At 35.8% G+C, this 21,853-nt stretch overlaps 2 protein-coding genes and 3 non-coding genes across 5 annotated transcripts; all 5 read left to right on the top strand.

Moving 5' to 3' along the window:
* The first annotated feature begins 6,654 nt into the window (after positions 1-6,654).
* On the top strand, positions 6,655-9,869 carry LOC127431015 (60S ribosomal protein L17). Its single transcript, XM_051681193.1, has 7 exons — positions 6,655-6,703; positions 7,219-7,268; positions 7,353-7,393; positions 7,609-7,743; positions 8,813-8,911; positions 9,349-9,540; positions 9,789-9,869. The coding sequence occupies exons 2-7, from the start codon at positions 7,229-7,231 to the stop codon at positions 9,834-9,836; spliced, it is 555 nt and encodes a 184-aa protein (XP_051537153.1). The 5' UTR covers positions 6,655-6,703; positions 7,219-7,228; the 3' UTR covers positions 9,837-9,869.
* On the top strand, positions 7,448-7,518 carry LOC127431378 (small nucleolar RNA SNORD58). Its single transcript, XR_007895582.1, has one exon. It is a non-coding gene; the product is annotated as a small nucleolar RNA SNORD58 (small nucleolar RNA).
* LOC127431400 (small nucleolar RNA SNORD58) lies at positions 8,669-8,735 on the top strand. The gene has a single exon (XR_007895602.1). It is a non-coding gene; the product is annotated as a small nucleolar RNA SNORD58 (small nucleolar RNA).
* Positions 9,604-9,670, top strand: LOC127431401 (small nucleolar RNA SNORD58). The gene has a single exon (XR_007895603.1). It is a non-coding gene; the product is annotated as a small nucleolar RNA SNORD58 (small nucleolar RNA).
* Positions 9,870-10,018: 149 nt separating the features above from the next.
* Positions 10,019-16,240, top strand: nkx6.1 (NK6 homeobox 1). Its single transcript, XM_051681192.1, has 4 exons — positions 10,019-11,500; positions 12,889-14,060; positions 14,299-14,471; positions 15,146-16,240. Exons 2-4 carry the CDS (start codon positions 13,511-13,513, stop codon positions 15,389-15,391), a joined length of 969 nt encoding a protein of 322 aa, XP_051537152.1. The 5' UTR covers positions 10,019-11,500; positions 12,889-13,510; the 3' UTR covers positions 15,392-16,240.
* The last annotated feature ends 5,613 nt before the right edge of the window (positions 16,241-21,853 follow it).

Here is a 21,853-nt window from a genome sequence, read left to right as displayed (position 1 = left end):
GCTAGCAAAAAGAAAATACACAAAATTATTTACTGCCCTCAAGTTGTCCCTCATTGTTTTTTCCTCCCAGTAAAATCTTAACACAATACTTTCTTCAAGAATCCTAACACTGCTGTTTCTCATACAAAAACTGTTAATTATTGACCAGTACTGTCAAGGTCCAAAGAGAAGAAAAAAAAAAATTCATAAAAATACCATAATAGTAGTCCATACAACACAAAGCTGTTGTGTGGCCCCAGAAAGCTTGGAATATAGTGCACTTGTCATATGGACTACTGTTATGATGTTTTTATACTGAACCTATAATAGTGCTTTATAGTATTTGTCCTTTTTTGAAGCTTGACAGCTCCTGCTCACTACAAACTGTTATTCTATGCAATAGAGCTGCTTAAAATATCTATTTTTATGTTCCAAGAAAAAAACCAGCATATGGGTTTTGAACAAAATAAGAGTGAGTAAATGAGAGTAAAAGTACATTTTCCATTTTTAGGTGAACTACTCCTTTAACTGGTGGCTGATTTTTTGAGCACAGCCTGACAAGACATACTCAAAATAAAATAGTCTCTTTTAAAACTAGACTCTTAGGAGATGCTGTACAAAATTCAAAATTAATAAATTATTTAGAAAATCTTAAATTGATTTTAAATTATTACATAATAATATTTGCATTAAGAATATATGACACTGGGGGCCTCGGTAGCTCAGCGAGTATTGACGCTGACTACCACCCCTGGAGTCGCGAGTTCGAATCCAGGGCGTGCTGAGTGACTCCAGGTCTCGTAAGCAACCAAACTGGCCCGGTTGCTATGGAGGGTGGAGTCACATGGGGTAACCTCCTCGTGGTCGTTATAATGTGTGGTTCTTGCTCTCGGTGGGATGCGTGGTGAGTTGTGTGTAGATGCTGCTGAGAATAGCGTGAAGCCTACATTTCCGCAGTAACATGCTCAACAAGCCACGTGATAAAATGTGTGGATTGACGGTCTCAGAAATGGAGGCAACTGAGATTCGTCCTCAGGATTGAGGCAAGTCACTACGCCACCACGAAGACTTAGAGCGCATTGGGAATCGGGCATTCCAAATTGGGGAGAAAAGGGGAGAAGATCTCAAACACACACACACACACACACACACACACACACACAAAAAGAATATATGACACTGTCCTTGCCAAAACCTAAAAGCACAATAGAAGCCACAAGTCACAGGTCTTACCATGTTCTAGTTCTATAATGCTCTACTTTGTGTTTTTTTATAGATAAGTTTCTTAGACAATGTCAAGAGAATTTTCTAAAAAGCTACTTTAAAAGCCTGCCAAATTACCACATTTATTCAATTCCTTTACAATATACACACTTTGTCTTAAGCCTGATTTGCTGAAAACTGCTCCATTAATGTTTTCACATTTACAGTTATGAATGACATACAAATCACGTACTGTACATGACATATTTTAAGTTCAGAACGGCGAATTTCACCAAATGGTGATTAGTTTGCACCCTTGGAAATTATTGATGGTTTACAACATTTCAGTCATAAAACAGTGGTCAAATATTGCATGTTTAGTTAGATACTTACATCTCACATGACGCAAACACTCTTAACTGCTTGCTGATGCGTGGCGCTCCACGAGGTTCAGAGAAATTTAAGTCCCGCCTTCATCGATTTGATTGGCTATCTCATATGACATTGACAAGCGGTGCAGCAGAACTGCAACAAGTATATCAATTATTGGTGGGTGGGGGGTCAATCCGGCCATATCTGAACATCTGCTAGCTGCACTGAGATATCACACAGGTCACATAAACTACAACACATAGAGAATTAATCATCTATATATCATAAAGAGACTGTGTCTGTTCCCCGAACTACCAAACACAAAACCCTCATTAAGTAATTTAGAAAAATTTTGATTGATGTCAAACTTGAAAAAGAAGAGAGAGAGAGAAAGAGAGAGAAAAAAAGAAAAAAAAAACCTGAAGATAAACATCATATAAAGGTAGGGCTACTAAACATTAGATGGCTTTCATCCAAAATCACTAATTGTAAATGAAATTATTACAGATCATAGTTTGGGTTCGCTCTGTTTGACTGAAAACTGGATTAAAACAGATTAATATATTAGGTTAAATGAGTCTATTCCCTCAGGTTATTGTTATAAACAAAGGTCAAGGAGGAGGTGTTGCTATTTACAGTGATATTTTCAGTGTTACTCAAAGGTCTGGATATAAGTTCAGTTCTTTGAACTGATAATGCTTAATGTGACATCGTCGGATATAAATAAAAAAATCTTTGTCTTCTATTGTTCTTGCAACAGTATATAGACCACCAGGGTGATGACAGGTCCAACTCATCACCAAAATCATACACTAGATCTAATTTTGTCATATGGAATTGATGTTGATAAAAAATTAATTCTGCTGCAGAGTGATTATATCTCAGATCATTACCTCGTCTCTTGTATGCCGCGCTTCGCAAAGGTCACTCAATCTATGCAACATTATCGTTCAGGTAGAACTATTTATTCAATTACTAAAGAGAGCATCACTAATATTCTTCCAGACTTGTCTCAAATACTCAGTATGCCAAAATGTTCAGAAGAACTTGATGTTGTCTCAGAAATTATGAATACAGTCTTCTCCAGCACTCTAGATAGTGTCGCCCCCATTTGATTAAAGAAACTTAAAGAGAAAAATCCAGCACTATGATACAATGATCACACTCATGCTCTTAAGAGAGCAGCTCTGAAAATGGAGCGTAAGTGGAAGAATACAAAATTAGAGGTTTTTCATGGTACATGTAAGGATGGTGTCTCTAACTACAGACAGGCTCTAAAAACTGCCAGGTCTGCATATTTGAGCTAACTCATAGAAACCACAATAATCCTAGGTGTTTATTCAGTCTTCTTCTTTTGGCTGCTCCTGTTAGGTGTTGCCACAGCGGACCATCTTTGATCCGCATATTTGACTTGGTACAGGTTTTACGCCGGATGCCGCTCCTGACGCAGCCCATTGGCTGGGGGACTCTCACTCACATCTACAGGGCAATTTTGGAGTCTCCAATTCACTTAACCTGCATGCTTTTGGACTGAGGAAAGCTGAGCACTTGGAGAAAACCCAAGCGAACACGAGGAGAACATGCAAACTCCACACAGAAAGGCCCAGTTGAGCCAGTGTTATGGATCAACTGGGGATGTGCACGTGCAGGTGAATAATTTTACTTGCCTTTTCAGCAGATTCGTTCAATGTGAATCGTCAGTGAGTAAAGAAAAGATGTTTTGCACATTATATGTAAAAAGTTGGTATCATTATTAACCCAATTCGTTTCATCGATGTCTGTTCCAATCAATTTGACACAATTTTAAGAGCGATTTTAACGGTTTCACAGGGTAACATCTGGTTTCCCATGTTAACGTGGGACATTGGTTTGAATGGGAACTGGCGATTAAACTTGTCAAGAGCAGTAAATCATAAGTGGAACTCTTTAATTTGCAAAACTAAAGCATAATAGGCTGAAATGTGTAAATAATAGGCATATACACTTAAATTACTTCCATTTATCAAAAAAAAAAAAAAAAATTAATAGTAGTTTTTATAAGTTTAAGAAAATGATTGTTTGCATATGATAGAAAGTCCAGTTGGTCTATCGGTAGCATGTTTGAAACCACACTAATAGACCCAGGTTCAACTCCCCTGTAAACATCTTCAAATTTAAATAATTGTATGTAATAATATCCTTTACTTTTCAAAGGTTCTGTAAATAACAATGTCGTATATTTATGATTACCCATGACACTGCCAAAATATGATCTTTCAGAAGTCCAGTTTTGTTTTTGTGTGGAGACTGGAGAGCATATACAAAGGCCAAACTGACCAATGATAAATGATACTCTGAGAAAGCATGAGAAAGTTCTTCAGAAACAATGATTTTGTTTGTTTGGCAAAATATTAAGATCTTAAGATTTAATCTTTAAAATGTTTGACATTTCAGGAAAAGCCTGTAAACTATAAACAACGTAGATCTTAATTTTCTTCTTAGTAATTCAACCATTCTCAGAAAATTCAGTAGGTTATAATTTGATTACTGGCTGTCAGATTCGGTTGCAATTTTGATCGATTTGTTGAAAAAATAAAATATTTTACAAAATAGTTCTCAATAGACCTATAAAAAGTACATCATAACCTGCAGCAGAAAAGATACAACTGCACTTAATGAGCCAGGATTTTAACCCGGGACGCTGAGTGATGGACCAGTGTGACTTACACTGAACCAGCATCCCAGCTCTAATTAGTAGAGCACTTTGTTCATTTTCAATTGTAGGAGAAAGTTACTCAAACTACCATGGCTAATTAAGCCATTATTCATTATAAAGAAAAGAAAACGCAATTGAAAGTATATTATTGACACACATCAGCCTATGATGCTTTAATGTTGCATATAAAGAAATCCACTTGCGATTTACTTCTCTTGACAAGTGTAATTGTCAAAAATATAAAATCGTTTTGTTTAATGACCCACAACACTTACTTAGTTTACTAATTTTAACCATTAATAGTTCTAAACATAAATAAATAATATTGGCATTATATGAATTCCTTTTCTGTTATAGCATAATTTCATGTACAGCTGTTTTGAAACTTAGAAACGCCTGTTGTGAAAAGCGCTATACAAGTAAAGTTGACTTGACTAGTCCCACAGAAGTTTTGCGCGGGTCTGCAAAGGGTGCCATCTAGCGGTCAAAAGAGTGGAGAACATGACCATTAAGGTTAACGGTTTCTAAAATGTTTACATCTATTTATTTTAAATAATATAATACTTCAGATATTAATTTAAAATAAAATATTACGTTTTTACTATTCAATTCAATTTCTTTGATATTGCTTCATTTTTAAACAAAGCATTTCTTGCTTTTCATCACACAGGACTGCACATCTTGTTCATGTATCTTATACATCTAATATGTCTTTCTACCTGAAGTACTTGGAGTCTTGTACACTGAACCTGTAAATTGTTTGTATATTACTTTTTTGTTTATCTTATATTATGTGTATCGTATATTGTTATTAAGTATTGCGTATATTACTTTTTTATATATACAACTACAATGTGTGGACCATGCACCCCACCCACATTCTTCACTCATCATTTCACTTTTGTACATGTTGAAGTGACAATAAAGGGGTTTGATCTGATTTTATTAGAAGAATATTTCAGCTCTGTATAGGTCCATACAATGCAAGTGAATGGTGATCAGACCTTTGTAGCTCCAAAAATCACATTCTGTAAAGGAAACATAAAAGTAATCCATTTGACTCCAGTGTTTAAATCCATATCTTCAGAAGCATTATAATATGTGTGGGGGGAAACTAGAACAATATTTAAGTCCATTTTTACTCTAAATCTCCTCTTTAACTTTCACTTTCCGATGTGAAAGTGAAACTAAACAGGTATGACACGTGACTTTAAGATGTAAAAGAGTAAAAAATGACTTACATTTTTATCTGTTTCTCACCCACACCTATTATGTGGCTTCTGAAGATATGAATGTAACCACTGGAGTCTTATGGATTACTTCTATGTTTAATTTGTTACTTTTGGAGTTACAAAGGTCTGATCACCATTCACTTGCATTGTAAGGAGCAACAGAGCTGAGATATTCTTCTGCAAATCTTTGTGTTCTGCTGAAGAAAGAAAGTCATACACATCTGGGATGGAATGAGGGTGAGTAAATGATTGACTCATCCCTCCATCTAGGTTACAGTGAGGCACTTACAAAGGAAGTGAATTCACTTCCATTGGGGCCAATTTTTGTAGGGTTTAAAAGCAGAAATGCAAAGCTTATAATTTTATAAAAGCACTTACATAAATTCTTCTGAACTCATGCATTATTTGAGCGGTAAAATTTTATAAATTGTCATATACCGGGATTACAGGTTTAATGGTGTTACGTTGTCATGGAAACAAAGTTGTAAAATTGGATATAACTTTGCACAGAAAGGTTAATCACACTAAAATCATGTTAACACGCGTATTGTTTGCGTCTTGTGGCTATACTTTTAAAACAGGGAGTACTTTAACGTATACGAATTGACCCCATTTACTTCTTTTGCTAAGATTGTAAGATTTTTTTTTTTTTTTTTAAAGAAAAGAATGGCTAAACTGAAATAAATTTAATGGTGCTAAGACGCTAATATATATAGCCTATCTGTCTCTCTCTCTCTCTCTCTCTCTCTCTCTCTCTCTCTCTCTCTCTGTGTGTGTGTGTGTGTGTGTGTGTGTGTGTGTGTGTGTGTTCCTTTAATCAAAAAAAGTTAATAAAATCATTCACACTGAGCCCAGGTTAAGCAATACCCAGTATTTGCGTTAATATTCCATATATAAATATTAAGTTTATTTAAAAAGGTCAGCTCCTTTGTTTTATTTATTTATTTGTTAATTACAGTAAATTGGTAAGCCGTTTGTCAGCTATTGTTGGCCGATCGAATTTTCGCGCCTTGCAAATTTAAACTAACTAAAAAGGGTGCTGTTTCTCTTCCTGCTTGTGCTGTCATGCAATTTACCTACATTGACTATACTGAGCCACTGTGCGGCGCCACTACTTTATCAAGGGCACTGATTGCTGCAGAAGCACGCCACGATGAAGCAGGAACGCATTTGTTCTCCCAGAATGCATCTGACTTCCTCTTCTCTTCCGCGGCCTGAGAACGTAAGTGCCCGATTGAATCCCACTGCAGCGATGGTCAGAATATCCCCTTTGAATCCTCTTCATCATATGATTTTATCTCGAAGTAACGTATCGAGATGTTTGTTTTAGCTGTATTTAATGTTCCTTGAGAATATGGACCGTCGTACAACTCTAAATTGCTGTATTTTGTCTCTTGTTCAGTGATAGCCCGTGCGCTGCCATTTTTACGCTGTCCGCATTAGACAGCAGCACTTTTTAGAAAAGTAATAATAGCACGTGCTCAGGGCATTCCGATTTAAAGTGTCTATATTCTGATCTGTAATGTATTGGGTTAAGTTATGAATTCTGCACAATTTACAGCCAATCCTGACAATGTCAAGTTGCTTGCTGTATAGAGTTATGTTTTCATGCAGTTCACATAGTATTTAATGGTCGTTTTGTTTCGAGAGTCCTGTAGGAGTTGTTATCTGTACGCAAAACTCGGGCTTTATTTTCAGTCTTTTCTAACCCGCTTTTGTCACTCTGTCCAATTGCAGATCTCCAAAAATGGTCCGCTACTCTCTCGACCCAGAGAACCCGACTAAATGTGAGTTGACTGCTCCTTTTTTATGTTAATGTTATATTGTTGATAAAAATGTTAAGTAACTGTCTAAATGTTTGTCTTGTACAGCATGCAAGTCGAGGGGCTCTAACCTTCGTGTTCACTTCAAGGTAAGGCTTAACCTGTTCACGCCTCAAAATTACTATGATAAATGCACAGAGTGGCTGCAATGATGACAACTTAGGACACCTTTCGATCAAATATGAAAAGAATCATGAGTTTGTTTCTGAAAAGCCTCTCTTTCTTTTTTGGTTTGTAAAGTGTTGTATGACAGGTGTACTTGGAACCGTCCTGTTAATGAGATTTTTGAATTCCCCCCCTCCAGAACACCCGTGAGACCGCTCAGGCCATCAAAGGCATGCACATCCGCAAGGCTAACAAGTACCTGAAGGATGTAATGATCAAGCACCAGTGTGTTCCTTTCCGTCGTTATAATGGAGGTGTTGGTCGTTGTGCTCAGGTGAGTTTTTTTTTTTTTTTTTTTAACCCTTTTGCACGAACGATTAAACTGGTGTGATCTGCATTCATGCTGCTGTTTACCAACAAAATTGGTTGTCATAATGAACCTGCTGCTCAAATAGTCTTCAACATTACAATATTTTGTTACAATACTTTAAAATAATAACGAAAGGGTATAAAGCCGTTACCGTTGGAGCGCACTGTTTAGATGCAGCGCTGCGGCCATCTTTTCTGACGTCAAAGATACAAACTAGTTAGTCCACTCGAGCCTTCTACCATTTCGTCTGTCACAACCACTAACGGGGCTGGGAAATTGGAAGGGCTGGGTTTTTAGAACCTTCTATGTTGCTCCTTTTGTATGCTTCTATGACGATAAAAACTCAGAATCCCACCTTCCATTGCAACGAAAATATGGCGGCTTGCAGAGCCGGCAAGTGCATTCACGATCACATCTTATCCATCATTGTAAACATCTAATACATGAAAGCTGATTGAAAATCAGGGTTATTCCACCAAATATTGATTTCTGAACTCTTACTAAGTTAAAACATTTGTTTAAAAATATGAACTTTTCTTTGCATTATTCAAGGTCTGAAAACACTGCGTCTTTATTTTCTGCAAAAATGCTCAAATGACCATTTTTATTTGGGAGAAATGTTGTCAGTAGTTTATAGAATAAAACACATTTTCATTTTACTCAAACACATTACTTATAAATGGTAAATCCAGAGAAACTGAATTTTGCAGTGATCTAAATTTTTTCCCGAGCTGTATAATCTGACCTTCAGTACACCTGCTGTGATATAATCTGTCCTCCAGTGCATCTGCTGTGAAGTGTAAGGTAAGATTTATTTTAATTGCAGTGTGCATTAAAGAACTCTCGCTGGGAGATCCGTCAGTACACGAGAAATTCTGTTCTGTCCGTGTTGCTATGATGACAGTCTTAGGACACCTTTGGAATTTACCATGAAAACACCTCTAACTCTGAGCAACACGCAGTTCAATTCTTGTGCTCAAATTCAGTTTTACGCCATAAGTCTTTAGCTTCTGTTTTGTTTTTTCTCGTTTAGGCCAAGCAGCATGGCTGGACTCAGGGGCGCTGGCCCAAGAAAAGCGCTGAGTTCCTGCTCCACATGCTGAAGAACGCAGAAAGCAATGCTGAGCTCAAGGTATGGCTGTGTGAATAATTGCACAGTGCATGAACCATTTTAATTTGGGTAGGGTAATAGATTCTATTAGTAAGTCTTGAGTTCACCTAAAAATTTAGGTTGTCATTCACTTACTGCCATGTTGTTTCAAAACTGCATGACTTTGTTTCTGGAACTTAAAAGGAGTTTGTTAATTAATGCCTTATTCAACATTAACTTTCATCTTTTTTTCCCACACTCATTAGCATGAATGTTGACAGGTTAGCATTCTGCCCATCATTACCTTTTGTGTTCCATGTTTAGAGTAATTTAGGTTTGGAACAACAAATGTAAGTGGTGACCATTTAAATTTTTGGAAAAGCTACCCTTTGTGCTGGCCTTTAAATGGCTTGATTGTATTCAGCTTTTACTACTAGATGGTGGTTGGTTTTGATTCATCCAGTATGGTCACCCTATAGGGTTTGGATGTGGACTCTCTGGTGATTGAGCACATCCAGGTGAACAAGGCCCCAAAGATGCGAAGGCGCACATACCGTGCACACGGACGCATCAACCCCTACATGAGCTCCCCATGCCACATCGAAATGATCCTCACTGAGAAGGAGCAGATTGTTCCCAAACCAGAAGAGGAGGTGTCTCAGAAGAAAAAGGTATGAGTGCATATGTCCTTCTGTTACAAATGATTAAAATTGGTTGTTTAACTGAATGCATTGCTGTAATGATGACATCTTAGGACACCTTTGGATTAATAATGAAAAGAACCATGTTTTTCTGAGCAGCCATGTCAATGCTGGGGTTCTTCAGAACCTGGATTGAGAACCAATGGTCTTGGGGACTTGATGTCTTCGTATCTGTTGAATGCATAGTAATCCATTGGTTGTTTTTGGTCTCTTTGCAGGTTTCCCAGAAGAAACTGAAGAAGCAGAAGCTTATGGCTCGGGAGTAAATGTAAATAAAGTCCAATATTCATACTACACAATGACTCTGGTCCTTTTTGTGTGTGAATTCTTTAGCTGTTGATGGCATGCCTGCATGATGCCAAACTAAGATTGTTCTTCAATTAATAGGTAATTGAAGAGAAATTCTTAAGAGGCTTTGTCAGTAATATGCAAAACTTAACAGTAAACATTTTTATCTGTGAGGAATTTGTTAAAATAAAAATATTTATAACTTTTGACCAGCCAAAAAGTACAAAAGGCTAGCAGACTTTATGGTTAAAGCTTAGGTGTGTATTTCTGTGCAACTTGCACCACCGTGAGGAATTGCCAAAATAAAGGGTTGTTTTCAAACTGCTTACTGAATACGACCTGTGTTATGTTGATTGAACAAACAGATGGTCCCGCCCCAATCTTACGCCATTGAATGAGTCCGTGAATGGCGCCACAGTGTTTAGTTATTGGAAAAAAATATACAGTTATGCAGAGGTAATAAGCTGGGATAGGAGAGAAAGTGTTTAACAATGAAAGTTACACACTTAAGCTTTAAGGTCTATCAGGTTAAAGATTTGGGCTTGCAATCTGAAAATGGCTGAATCAAACCCTGTTAGACTGCCAGAGTGTTGCTGGAATCTCCTGTGCCCTTGAATGGGTATTTCCAGGTGATCTGTGATTTTATTTTTTTTAGTCTTTGCATAGGCCAAGTGATTACTCATGAAACCTGTTGATATCATGCTACTAGCTATGCAAGCTAAGTAAGGTCAGTGTAATATAAGCAAAGAGATGTCAATCAAATCCGCTCCGAGGTTTTTTGCAACAGATTGAGTGTAACATATTGAGCATACCAACTAGATAAGGTTTTTGGCTTAACTCCTTAAAAGGAATTTGTCATTTTGCACTTAAATTATTTAGTAGGTATCAGGAGTTTGTTCATATATTTCAAAGTTATTTTAGTTGTAGTTTTACTAGGCTATAATTAATCCTATCATTGATATTTTGTAGCGCCAAATTACTGATTGCATAAAAGTGGCCAGTTATTCAACTAGCTCTCAGTGTTTGGTGTCTGTTTTGGGATTTTAAAAGAAACCCTTAAAGTTTGTAGAGCCAACACACTGCCATTCTATGTGAGCGGATGCGTTCTTATGAACTAGAGCAAGTGGTTTTCAAACTTTGATGCCAAGGACTCCAAACACTACAAACCCCTTGGGAGGGACTCAATTTGTAAATATAAAGCCACCAACATATTTTCATGTATTAAGACCCATTTAGATATTTTGAAGAGCCTGCTGTTTGCAAAATGAAATAAATGGCTTTTATATTGTCATTGTACGAAAGCCAATAGAAATTAAAAAATATCTAGAAAATAGTTATGTTGGATTAAGATAAAATCCTATCTTGTTCTACCCACGATCAATGTTGAATGTTAATATTGTTCCAAAGTGCTTTACGTAAAATGTTTTACAACCTCAAGTAAGCTAAAAGTGACTGAGTGGCAAGGACTCCCTATAAAGATACAACACAAATAGAAATTACTCTCCTACATTGCAAGGAGAGAAACACAATAGAAATAATTTTCACAAAATCATAAGCAGATTTATTTTTATTTCAGTAGGTGTCAAAAGAATAAAAGATGATCACATTATTTCTGACCAGCCTTCAGAAAGCAGAATGAAACGTAAATACATGTTAAATTTGAACTTGTTAAAAATAATATATATATTTTTGCTTTAAAAAAAAAATTGCGCACTTTTCCCCCTCTATGAAATCTACTGCGGACCCTCTAGCACCCCCTTGCAGCTCTTTGGGGATCCCTAGATCCCCGTGGCTCTAAAATGACCACTAGAGAGCAGTGTAGTGCTAAGTATCTTTCCGTTATGGATAAATGCTTTTATGAGGCAAAGCATGAAATATATACATATATGTGTGTGTGTGTGTGTATATATATATATATATTACTTTGCTTTAATTGTCAATTCTACATCTCATGTTGCTATTAAGCTTACTAACTTCAAGCAAATAATTGTGACTGGTAAATAAATAGCCTATATTTAATGCATACAGGATGACATGAGTTTATATATTTCAAACTGCTGACCCTCAAATAATCTGGGAACATTCCTGACGTAGCCTACTTCATTTAAATTACCCCGTGTAAGTTATTTCGCTCGTTGACCACAAGATGCCGCAACTCTTTCAATTTGGCTAAAAACTGGTGGTTTTATTTTAAATTGACAGCGGAGAAAAGGAAACGTAAAAAGAGTCCAAAACACGAAGCTAGTTTATTTTTGGTTTCCTTGCACAACTGCTTCTTTTTTTTAAACCTACTATCTCCAAAGCCGGCTCTCTTTTTCATGAATTGAATAAAATGTTGTTGAATGTCAGTGTTGTAAATTAGGTAGTCCAAATTTCTTGCTAAAGCTTTCCGTGTCCAGCATGTCCACAACCGTCTTTTGGTTGTGCAACTCAGTGATAACTTTCAGTTTCTAACGTTTAAATTAAAAAAAAAAAAAAAGCTTGCAATTGGCACTTAGTTTAGTTAGAAAAAACAATAATAGGCTAGTTAATACAAAATTGCTTTGTGCTCTTAATGAACAACAATAGTAAGCAATTGGCTATCTCAGGCTGAGTAAGTTGCAAAATAATAATTAATAAATAAAACATTGAAAGATGTAGATGAAAACGTTTTGATCCTCTGACTACTCTCTTGGGATATATATATATATATATATTTACATACTCTATATACTCTTGGAATTAAATATATATATATATATATATATATATATATATATATATATATATATATATATATCCGAGTAAACATATACCGTACACCTCAAAGCGGTGAAATTATAGTGTTTTTTTCGAACTTCATTATTCTGTGATTGTATGCTGATTTATCTCCAAACTCCTCTCGAGTGTTTAAGCCCTGTTCACAGATGTTTTTAAAGTTCATAAATGATCCGGTTGGCTCACAGGACCAGCAGCACATGCAGATGTTACTTTATTTAAGAAATAGATCTCAAATTGACTCGATTGATTTTGTCCCCTTTTTGTATTTAGTGGGTCTGATGGCGGCTTGTTTAACGTGCAAACTAAAGCGGTGATAGAGAACCAATGAGGACAGACTCCTAAATTCACTTCAGACACTCAGCTGACACAGACTACGTCACTGCTGGGTTTACCCAATCACATCACAATGGACCCCTCTACTTTCTCGGACACACTAGCAAAGTTTTGACTTTTTGCTGCATAAGACAGCAAGTTGATGAAAATGTTTTATTATCTTCCAGATCTTCATGTGAACTACTCAGAAAGACAACCTTTTTGTGTATAGATCTCTAAACCCTGAATAGGCAGCTCTTTTCTCTCTCTTTGATGGGACGGTGCTCTGTTTTATCATGCCATATTTTCACGATTTGCAAGATCTGAAAGAAGAGAATGGATTTTGCCAGAGGAGATGAGCATGAAGCTTCAATAACACTGAATCGGAATTTTTAGAAAAATTACTTAACCTTTTGTCTGAAGACTTGAGATTGAAAGGCGTTTACATTATTTGCCTCATCCAGTATTTCTTCTTTGGTGTTCACGCTGCTGAACGTTTTGACGATTCATTTAATTTCGCCTGGGTCTCCGTTGTTTTGCTTTTTGCGAAATATTAAGTTCAAGTTGTAGTATCTTGGTTATGTTAGCGGTGGGGCAAATGGACGGGTCTCGCCAGTGCGCTTTCCTACTCAACTCCCCACCTCTGGCTGCTTTACACAGTATGACCGAAATGAAGACACAGCTTTACCCAGCCTATCCGTTATCTTCCACTGGACCAGCATCCTCCACCTCTCCGACCGCTACCTCCCCTAATCCAGGTGGTATCCCCGTTTCTTCCCCGGGGATAAAAACGTCAAATGGACTTTCAGCTCTTGGATCACCCCAGCAGTGCGCGGTCGCCACACCTCACGGAATAAACGACATCCTCAGTCGACCCTCGGTGCTCTCCGCAGGAGCGGCGGCCGCCGTCGCAGCATCTTCTCCCGCTGGAATCTTGTCTGGACTGCCCCGTTTCAGCAGCCTGAGTCCTCCACCGCCTCCAGGGCTGTATTTCAGCCCAAGTGCTGCGGCTGTGGCGGTGGCTCGCTATCCGAAACCTCTGACAGACCTTCCAGGCAGAACTTCAATATTCTGGCCTGGAGTTATGCAAAGCCCACATTGGAGAGACGCCAGATTTGCATGTTCACCACGTAAGTGGACGATTCATTAGAATATAACTTTCTGAGAGCTTGAATAAAAATTATTTACAATGTCCTAAAGGCCCTGATCCAATATTTTACTTGAGGATAATTATATATATATATGTATATATATATATATATATATATATATATATATATATATATATATATATATATATATATATAATAACAACAGAAACAATATTAATGGTAGAATGCAGTTAATATTTTTACTTTGCTCCCACAGATCAAAACTCAGTGCTGCTTGACAAAGACGGAAAAAGGAAACATACACGGCCAACGTTTTCCGGGCAGCAAATTTTCGCTCTGGAAAAAACATTTGAGCAAACGAAATATTTAGCGGGACCAGAAAGAGCGCGGTTGGCCTACTCTTTAGGAATGACAGAAAGCCAAGTAAAGGTAATACGTCACTTCAATAGTCCTAATATTTTATTTAAGTGGTGCATAGGAAAACATTTTACATTATCATTCATTCATATTAAGTGCTACAACGGAAGTTGGCACTGCAAATTATTTAAGAGTTAGCCTACGGCCTGATAAATGTAGCCCATTTATTGTTTCCATCTATAGATTAAAATGATTTGTGTAGTTAAGTAATTGATAGTTATTTAATTCAGTTTAGAAAATTGTTTGAAACACCACATGTTTCAGTATTTAGGGCAATAAAAGCATATAAACTATTTCAGTTTCAACTTCAATAATAACAATCTCAGAAATATGTAATGTTTTTTATTTTTGTAATTTGTCTATAATTTATATATTGGCCTGTTTGCTGTTTCTGTGTTTAATTTATATTAATCTAGCAATTTTGTGTGGAGTGTGGGTAGTCAGACATTACATAGATGTCAAGAGTTATCTCGTGAAGCTATCTCCTATATTTTACCACTAAATTTGGCTATCAAAAAATATGTCATCTCTGACATTTGATTCACATTGATAAATCATTCAGTGCTTTATTTTTCGATTTTGGTTTCTGTAACTCCCATTTGGAATGCTCACTTTTTGATTAAGATAAGCTGGTCCGTTTTCCTGTGTGCATTAAACAAAGTTTTATGTCACTTTCATTTGCAAAGGTGTGGTTTCAAAATCGAAGAACGAAATGGAGAAAACGGCACGCGGCTGAAATGGCTTCGGCTAAGAAAAAACAAGATTCGGAGACCGAAAGGCTGAAAGGGGCCTCGGAAAACGAAGACGATGATGACGACTACAACAAGCCTTTAGACCCAAACTCAGACGATGAGAAAATAACTCAGCTACTGAAAAAACACAAACCAAACTCAGCTCTTATTATTCACACGTCGGAAAACGAGAGCTCGTAAAACGGAAACGGGCAAAGAGTTGCCAGTCATTTGAGGCGAAATTCCTCAAGAAGTGTCAAAATAATGTAGGCTACTGTTTATTCACTATGTTTGAGCTCATGTTTGAGTGGAAGGATGCACATCAGAGGAATATGCACTATTGGTGAAGCTGAGCGTGCATCAGTGTCTGCAATAGACACAATTCAACGCAAAGACAACGGTACCTTTTTTTTTCTTTTTTTTTTTTTTTTTTTTTTTTTTTTTTTTTGTAAATTAACGGCTTGAGTTGTATCGCATAGGAATTATATCACTGTGAATATTTATGTGTAAAATATTTTGAATAGTAAACATGCCAGAATTCGTTCAACCCGCTTCAGTTGAATCTTCTGTTTGGGCTTTGTGATTTGCATACTCATATCATTAATTTGTATAGGTGCTTATCATCTTGAGTTTAGTATGGATGTAAGCTGCATTGGCTCTTTGATCCTTAAAAATAATCAACAATGGAAATATAGAATAATTACAGAATTTACCACTTATGGTAAAATACATCTGTTTCAGTTATAGCCTAAATAAAGGCTCAGTCACAGGATTAATCTGGCCACAAATTGTAAATAAACACATAACCATATATTTGTAATATAAAGCATAGTGTTCGTTGCACAATGTTAGAATGTTCCCTTAATTTTTTTCATGATTAATTTATGATATTTTAAGTTTGTAACAGTGTTTGAATCCTGCAAAATGCGCCTTGCAGGTTCATGTGTATTGCACTTTTATTTAATAAAATGTTAAAATATTTTTTTTCTTTCATTTTGTTCTTATTAAATCGCATATAAATATTTTGTCAATAAATGTCAACAAATTTCAACAAACGGATCAATTTGTTTTGAAATTGTTTTTCGGTAAGATGTTATGATGCTTCGGTGAAGTTTACTCTCAATATCACTATTAGGACACTGAGTCAATTGCACTTCAAAACAACAACAATAATAACTGTAAAAATAATAGGTATTATTATTATTATTATTAATACTACTACTACTACTACTACTAATAATAATAATAATAATTATTATTATATTTAGCAATTTATTCGTTTTTTGAAAGCAATGTCTCATCACACAACCTGATATTTAGAATTTGATTAACGGTAATTGTATTAGCATGCTATCCGTAATTGATGTACGCCTATCTTAAACACACCTGTGAAGTAAGGTTTTTTTTTCTTCTTCTTTTTTTTTTTTTCTTAACTCTCATTCGATCACGAGACATGCCGATGAAAAGGCCATATTGGCATAACTGGCTAGATGAAAGAAGAAAATCATTTTCGGTGGTCTTCAGTTGATTGAGAAATAAGCAAAACGAGTCACATCTTCAATATGCCAAATGATTCGCGCGATTAGATCACCGTGTTGTTTGGAAATTGGAAATCACTCAACCGATTTGTTCTCAACAAGCCCACAGAAGATTTCATTTATAAGGTGAGAGGATGTACCATGCTCAGTATGTTGTAATTTCAGAAAATATTTTGAGCTGTTGAAATTGTGGTGTTTTTGAAGGCATCAGGTTTAGTGCTTCTCCACAACTTATCTTACCTAAATGAACCATGTTTTCAGAAGCGACACAGCATTATAGATTACATTTACTATTTCTGACATTCTTGGCTACAGCAATAAATAAATAAATAAATAAAAAAAGAAATCTAATTGACAATTCTTATACCCACATGTTGTCATTTAAAACATTTTAACTAGCTTTTTCCAAACGTTTAATTAAAATACTTTTGTGACAATTAAGGAAACACCAGATTTAAATTTTAGGGTCCATTTCTGCCAAAATTAGAAATGAAATTGCACAGTAACTTTTGGTTTAATAATGTGACATGGTAAGCACATGAGGTATAGCCATTCAGTAACTCTGAAATGATCGAATTGACTAAAACGACTTCCTAAATCTCTTTCATGTACTTGGCAATTTGATGTGACTGTATGCCTACAAATAAAACTGTGGTTGAAATAAAATATTTTCGGCTCAACTGATAAGAATATTATCCTACCAATAACACAGATTGTGATATTTCTAAGGTCAATGTTTTTAACAGATAAGTAGCAAAATGTCCGATGATTTGCTGCATCATAATGAAGGTTAAGCTTCTGTGATGTAATGAACGCGTTCCAGATTTCTTTGAGCAAATGTAATGGTTTAAAACAAGTATTTCTATTCTCCAACGACACAATAGTTTTGAGTGACGTATAGATTACGTTACAGAATCTGAGAACAAACTTATTCCAGCTAGTGAGAAGGTTGTTTTCGACAGTGGTCTAATCGATTTTAACCAAAATTTGGTATATTTTAAAAAATATAATGACATTTTTTTTTTCGCAGCACTGTTTCGTTTACAGTATTTTTATTTTTATTTATTTTTTAAATATGAAAAATGTATTTACAACGTGCAACGAAACGCGTTGACACAACTATAGCCTATATTAGTACAACATTGAAACGACGATTGAAACGTCATTTTAAAATTGGAATCCACATTGGAAGTCATATTTTTATTGGTACATTTTGCTACCTGATGCACACAGGATTATAATTGTACTTTTCTCTCTTCGTCTGTGGTTGCGAATATCAAATGGCGGTTACCCAGCAGGATTTTGGCATAATTTAATAATTTAAACGGAAAATGTTGAACTTTTTCAATGGGTGAATCCTTTGATTTTTTTGCTTATTTTCTAAATCCGTTTAATAATTCTTCCTAATTTACAAAGACATCAGTGATGTTTTTATTGCATTGCTTATTATTATTCTAGGCTCAATCACTGACGATTTCCTTCAGCATGTCAAACTCTAATGAATCTATCCTTATTTGGCTACATGTGTAGGCCAATGACCTAATGTCAATAAGGTATCAAATTACTGTTGAGTGAGAGCTTAATGAACTCTCATCTGCAATAATTAATCTCTGATTGCTTCACACTAAAATACATTCATGAATATGCTCATTAACTCTCTTACTGTACAAAGCCATTTGATTGGAGGACATCATGAAATGAGCTAATACAAAATAATTACCAGTGCTGATTGGTGACTGGCAATTAGTGAAATGAATGATTTTGTGACCATTTATTAAAAAATGTAAATGACAAATAATATCTAAGTCATATCTCTTAAAAAGTAGACCTGTCTAAAAACTGGGGGACATTGTCCATATAAGTGGCCACAAACTGTTGACTGCCAAGAAAGAAGTGTTTTTCATGGCCTTTTCATGAAAGTGATGCAGCCACACCATGTTCAGTATGATTTTTTTCTTAATAATGCCAAGATAATTAACAAGATTATAGATCCCAAATGTGGCATCAGGTTTAAAGCAGTTTACTCATTTTAACGGGTTGTGCTTTTACTTTTACAACAACAGCATACAATCACACCAAAAGCCAGTTCCATGTTTTCGAATGAATAGTAATACACCAGACTAAATGACATATGATGGCAACAAAAAGTTGCTTGGTTCCTATATTACATTTCCCATATGATTAACCTGAAATTCAAAAAGTAATCAATATTGTCAGCTTATTATTTATGAATGTTGTGGTGGTTCTAGATTGACAAAGGTCCTCTGAATACTACATCATTTTAGAATATTATAGATTCCCCTTCAGAAGCAACAATTAAATAAACAATAACCATTCCTGCTTAACTTTATCATAGATTTTATTTTGCACCTATTTCCATATTAATTTCAACTTAGTCACTTGTATATAATGTCCTTACATTCTTTAGAATACATCTGGCATAAATGAAAAAGCAAGATGGATATGAAGGCAGAGCAGGTAAGCAAAGATGAGAAAGACCTGGTTCTCCTGATATAGATAAAATTATGATCCATCACTGTGGTCCAGATGTGGTGAACAAGGCATCTAGCTCCTCAGGGGGAAAATGTTAGCATCTGCTGAATACCTGCTGATCTAGTGCCGTAACTGCACTGTTCCAGAAACAGTGCAGTGGCTGCATCTGGCCACATGATCCTGGGTCAGTGCTGCTCTCCCATCAGACACTTGTTGGAAGTGAGGTTAATTAGTTGAGAATTAACAGCTGCTTCCCACAGCCCAGCCCTTACCTGAAAGGACATTGATGCCTGGACTGTGCAGTTTATCACCAGTTGTTTAGTGTGTGCCGTTTTCTATGAACATATGAACCCAAACAGAAACATATTCACATGCTTGTAATTACAACAAAGTCACAGGGGTGTTTTAATTTTAAACACTCCTGCAAGCCTTTCTGGATGCATAAAAAGGCACAGGATTGACAAAATTATTCCACCAATGCAGTTCCATTATAGTGACAATAGATATCTTCATCCATGGCACTTGATAAGATATCATTTGACATTTAGTGACTAATTTGCTGATACTGTGTGTTTTGGATAAAGAAACCACTGATGTGCTCTCAGTTGAACATGTACTACAAGAGATTGCATACAAGACTGTGTCACAAGAGGCTGTAGTCACAGGGAATGGATCCTGGTTTACATGTGCCTGAGGCCATATCTCTTTCTCAACCATTTGGAGAGTCCTGATAAAGAGCACCTTGGGATCCCCTATTATGAATATCCTTGCAGCCGTCTCACTGGTTGTCACAGTGCAATGAGATTACAGGGAGGTTTCCAATGCATGGATGATTTTGATATTTTATGCTCTTATTTCTTTACATTACATAATAGGCAAACGCAGTACTTTGACTATACATAACAATTCAATTTGATCGTCTTCACTGTGTTACATACAGTAATAGTGAGCTTGCACATTACACTGAATAAAAAGCACATTTGTAGTTGTAAACAGGGACTAAAAATGAAATGTTGGGGTTGGGGGTGCAAATCATATCTGCCACTGTTTGCACTGGGATGTAAATAGCATATACCATTATTTGCACCAGGGTGCAAATAACATCTGCCAATACCAATTGCAGTGTTGCCAGATCTAGCAAGAGAAACAAGCAACCTGGTCTGGAAAAACAAGCCCAACATAAGACACTTGCCTCACCAAAATAATCTAAAAGTTTGGTGGATTTATCAGCATAGAAATCATAACAAGCATACAGTAAATTAAGAGTAAAGTATAATTTTTATTACAAATCTGCTTCTCAGTTAAAAACCGGCAGCATCAAATCTGTATTAATGCATCATATTTAACAATAATTCAGTGAAGACTTGGAAACAGCTGAGAAATGTACTTTTTCCTCTAACAATGTTTTCCTTGTATCTGGATTAGCCGTGCATATATATGCAGTAATTATACATAGTTGCCTTCATTCACAGAATGCAACATCCACAATGGGCAATTAGGCAAAGAAATGTGTGATGCAGCAATTTCTTTCAGGATCAAAGCACATGTTTAATTTTTTTGGGCAACATGAAGTGGTATTGTTGAAGAAAAATTTACTGTGATAAACTCTTTGGCCTTTGGTTTCATTAAAAAAATGATTGGAACGAAATTGTCCGGTTATTACCGGTTACCAGCATTTAAAAATAATGTTTTCACTCTGGAACAATTGAAAATCACTTTGTTCCTGTTTTCGGTTATGCTCTGCAAAAAAAAAAAAAAAAAAAAAAAAAAATTTGTTCGTTTTTGGTTTTCGTTTCTGTTACTTGAACCATTTTTAGTCCCTGGTTGTAAACCTAATTAAATTAAGAAATTAACAGTTTGGTTAATCAACGCTCTTTTCAGCATGTAATCCTAGGTGAGATGCAGATGATTGTGGAGGTTTGGGTTTGAGGTTGATGTTGATGTGTGGTCTCTTGAGTACATATGTATTGTGTCCATGAGCTGAGGGTTTTGGGCACTCTGGGTGGTATGAGCAAATTCTAGTGTTTATAATCTCCTGTAATCTTGTCTAATGATGTTCTCATGATCAGGCAAAGCCTCTAGTCACAGTGGCTTACAAACAAATCCAGACTGTGGTAAACAATCTAAAATAAACACATTTAAGATAATCTGACGGTAGCAATCATTCGCAATGTGGATAGAGGGGTAGGCTTTTGTGGTATAGTGGTTTGGTATACATAGTGAAGTGAATGAGAATGTTAATTTGTTTATAAATTGTCTGTATTTGCAAAAATAAATAAAGCCAAAATGTGATTACCTCATTGACAAATTTAATTTGACTATAGATTAACTTTATATTCTTAAATAAAAAATAAACAAATAAATAAAAAACTTAAAGGAATATTACAGGTTCAATACAAGTTAAGCTTAATTGATCTCATTTGTGGCATAACGTTGATTACCACAAAAATTTATTACGACTTGTCCCTCCTTTTCTTAAAAAAAAGCAAAAATCTGGGTTACAGTGAGGAAAGTGAATGGGGCCAGTCCCTAAACATTAAATACTCACTGTTTCGAAAGTATAGCAACAAGACATAAAGTATATGTTTGCAAGGATGAATTTAGTGTGATAAAATCACTAATTAACCTTTTC

This window comes from Myxocyprinus asiaticus, chromosome 40 (assembly GCF_019703515.2).
Source record: "Myxocyprinus asiaticus isolate MX2 ecotype Aquarium Trade chromosome 40, UBuf_Myxa_2, whole genome shotgun sequence".
NCBI classification, from domain to species: Eukaryota; Metazoa; Chordata; class Actinopteri; order Cypriniformes; family Catostomidae; genus Myxocyprinus; species Myxocyprinus asiaticus.
Note: the sequence above shows the minus strand (reverse complement) of the source record. Positions and strands in the feature narration are given on the sequence as shown.

Bases quoted from the DNA above. Each gene is read 5' to 3' on its own strand.
- LOC127431015 (XM_051681193.1), top strand. From the start codon at position 7,229: ATGGTCCGCTACTCTCTCGACCCAGAGAACCCGACTAAAT. The intron at 7,394-7,608 runs GTAAGGCTTAAC...CCCCCCCTCCAG, and splicing joins ACCTTCGTGTTCACTTCAAG to AACACCCGTGAGACCGCTCA. The intron at 8,912-9,348 runs GTATGGCTGTGT...GTCACCCTATAG, and splicing joins AAAGCAATGCTGAGCTCAAG to GGTTTGGATGTGGACTCTCT.
- nkx6.1 (XM_051681192.1), top strand. From the start codon at position 13,511: ATGTTAGCGGTGGGGCAAATGGACGGGTCTCGCCAGTGCGCTTTCCTA. The intron at 14,061-14,298 runs GTAAGTGGACGA...TTGCTCCCACAG, and splicing joins CAGATTTGCATGTTCACCAC to ATCAAAACTCAGTGCTGCTT. The intron at 14,472-15,145 runs GTAATACGTCAC...TCATTTGCAAAG, and splicing joins TGACAGAAAGCCAAGTAAAG to GTGTGGTTTCAAAATCGAAG.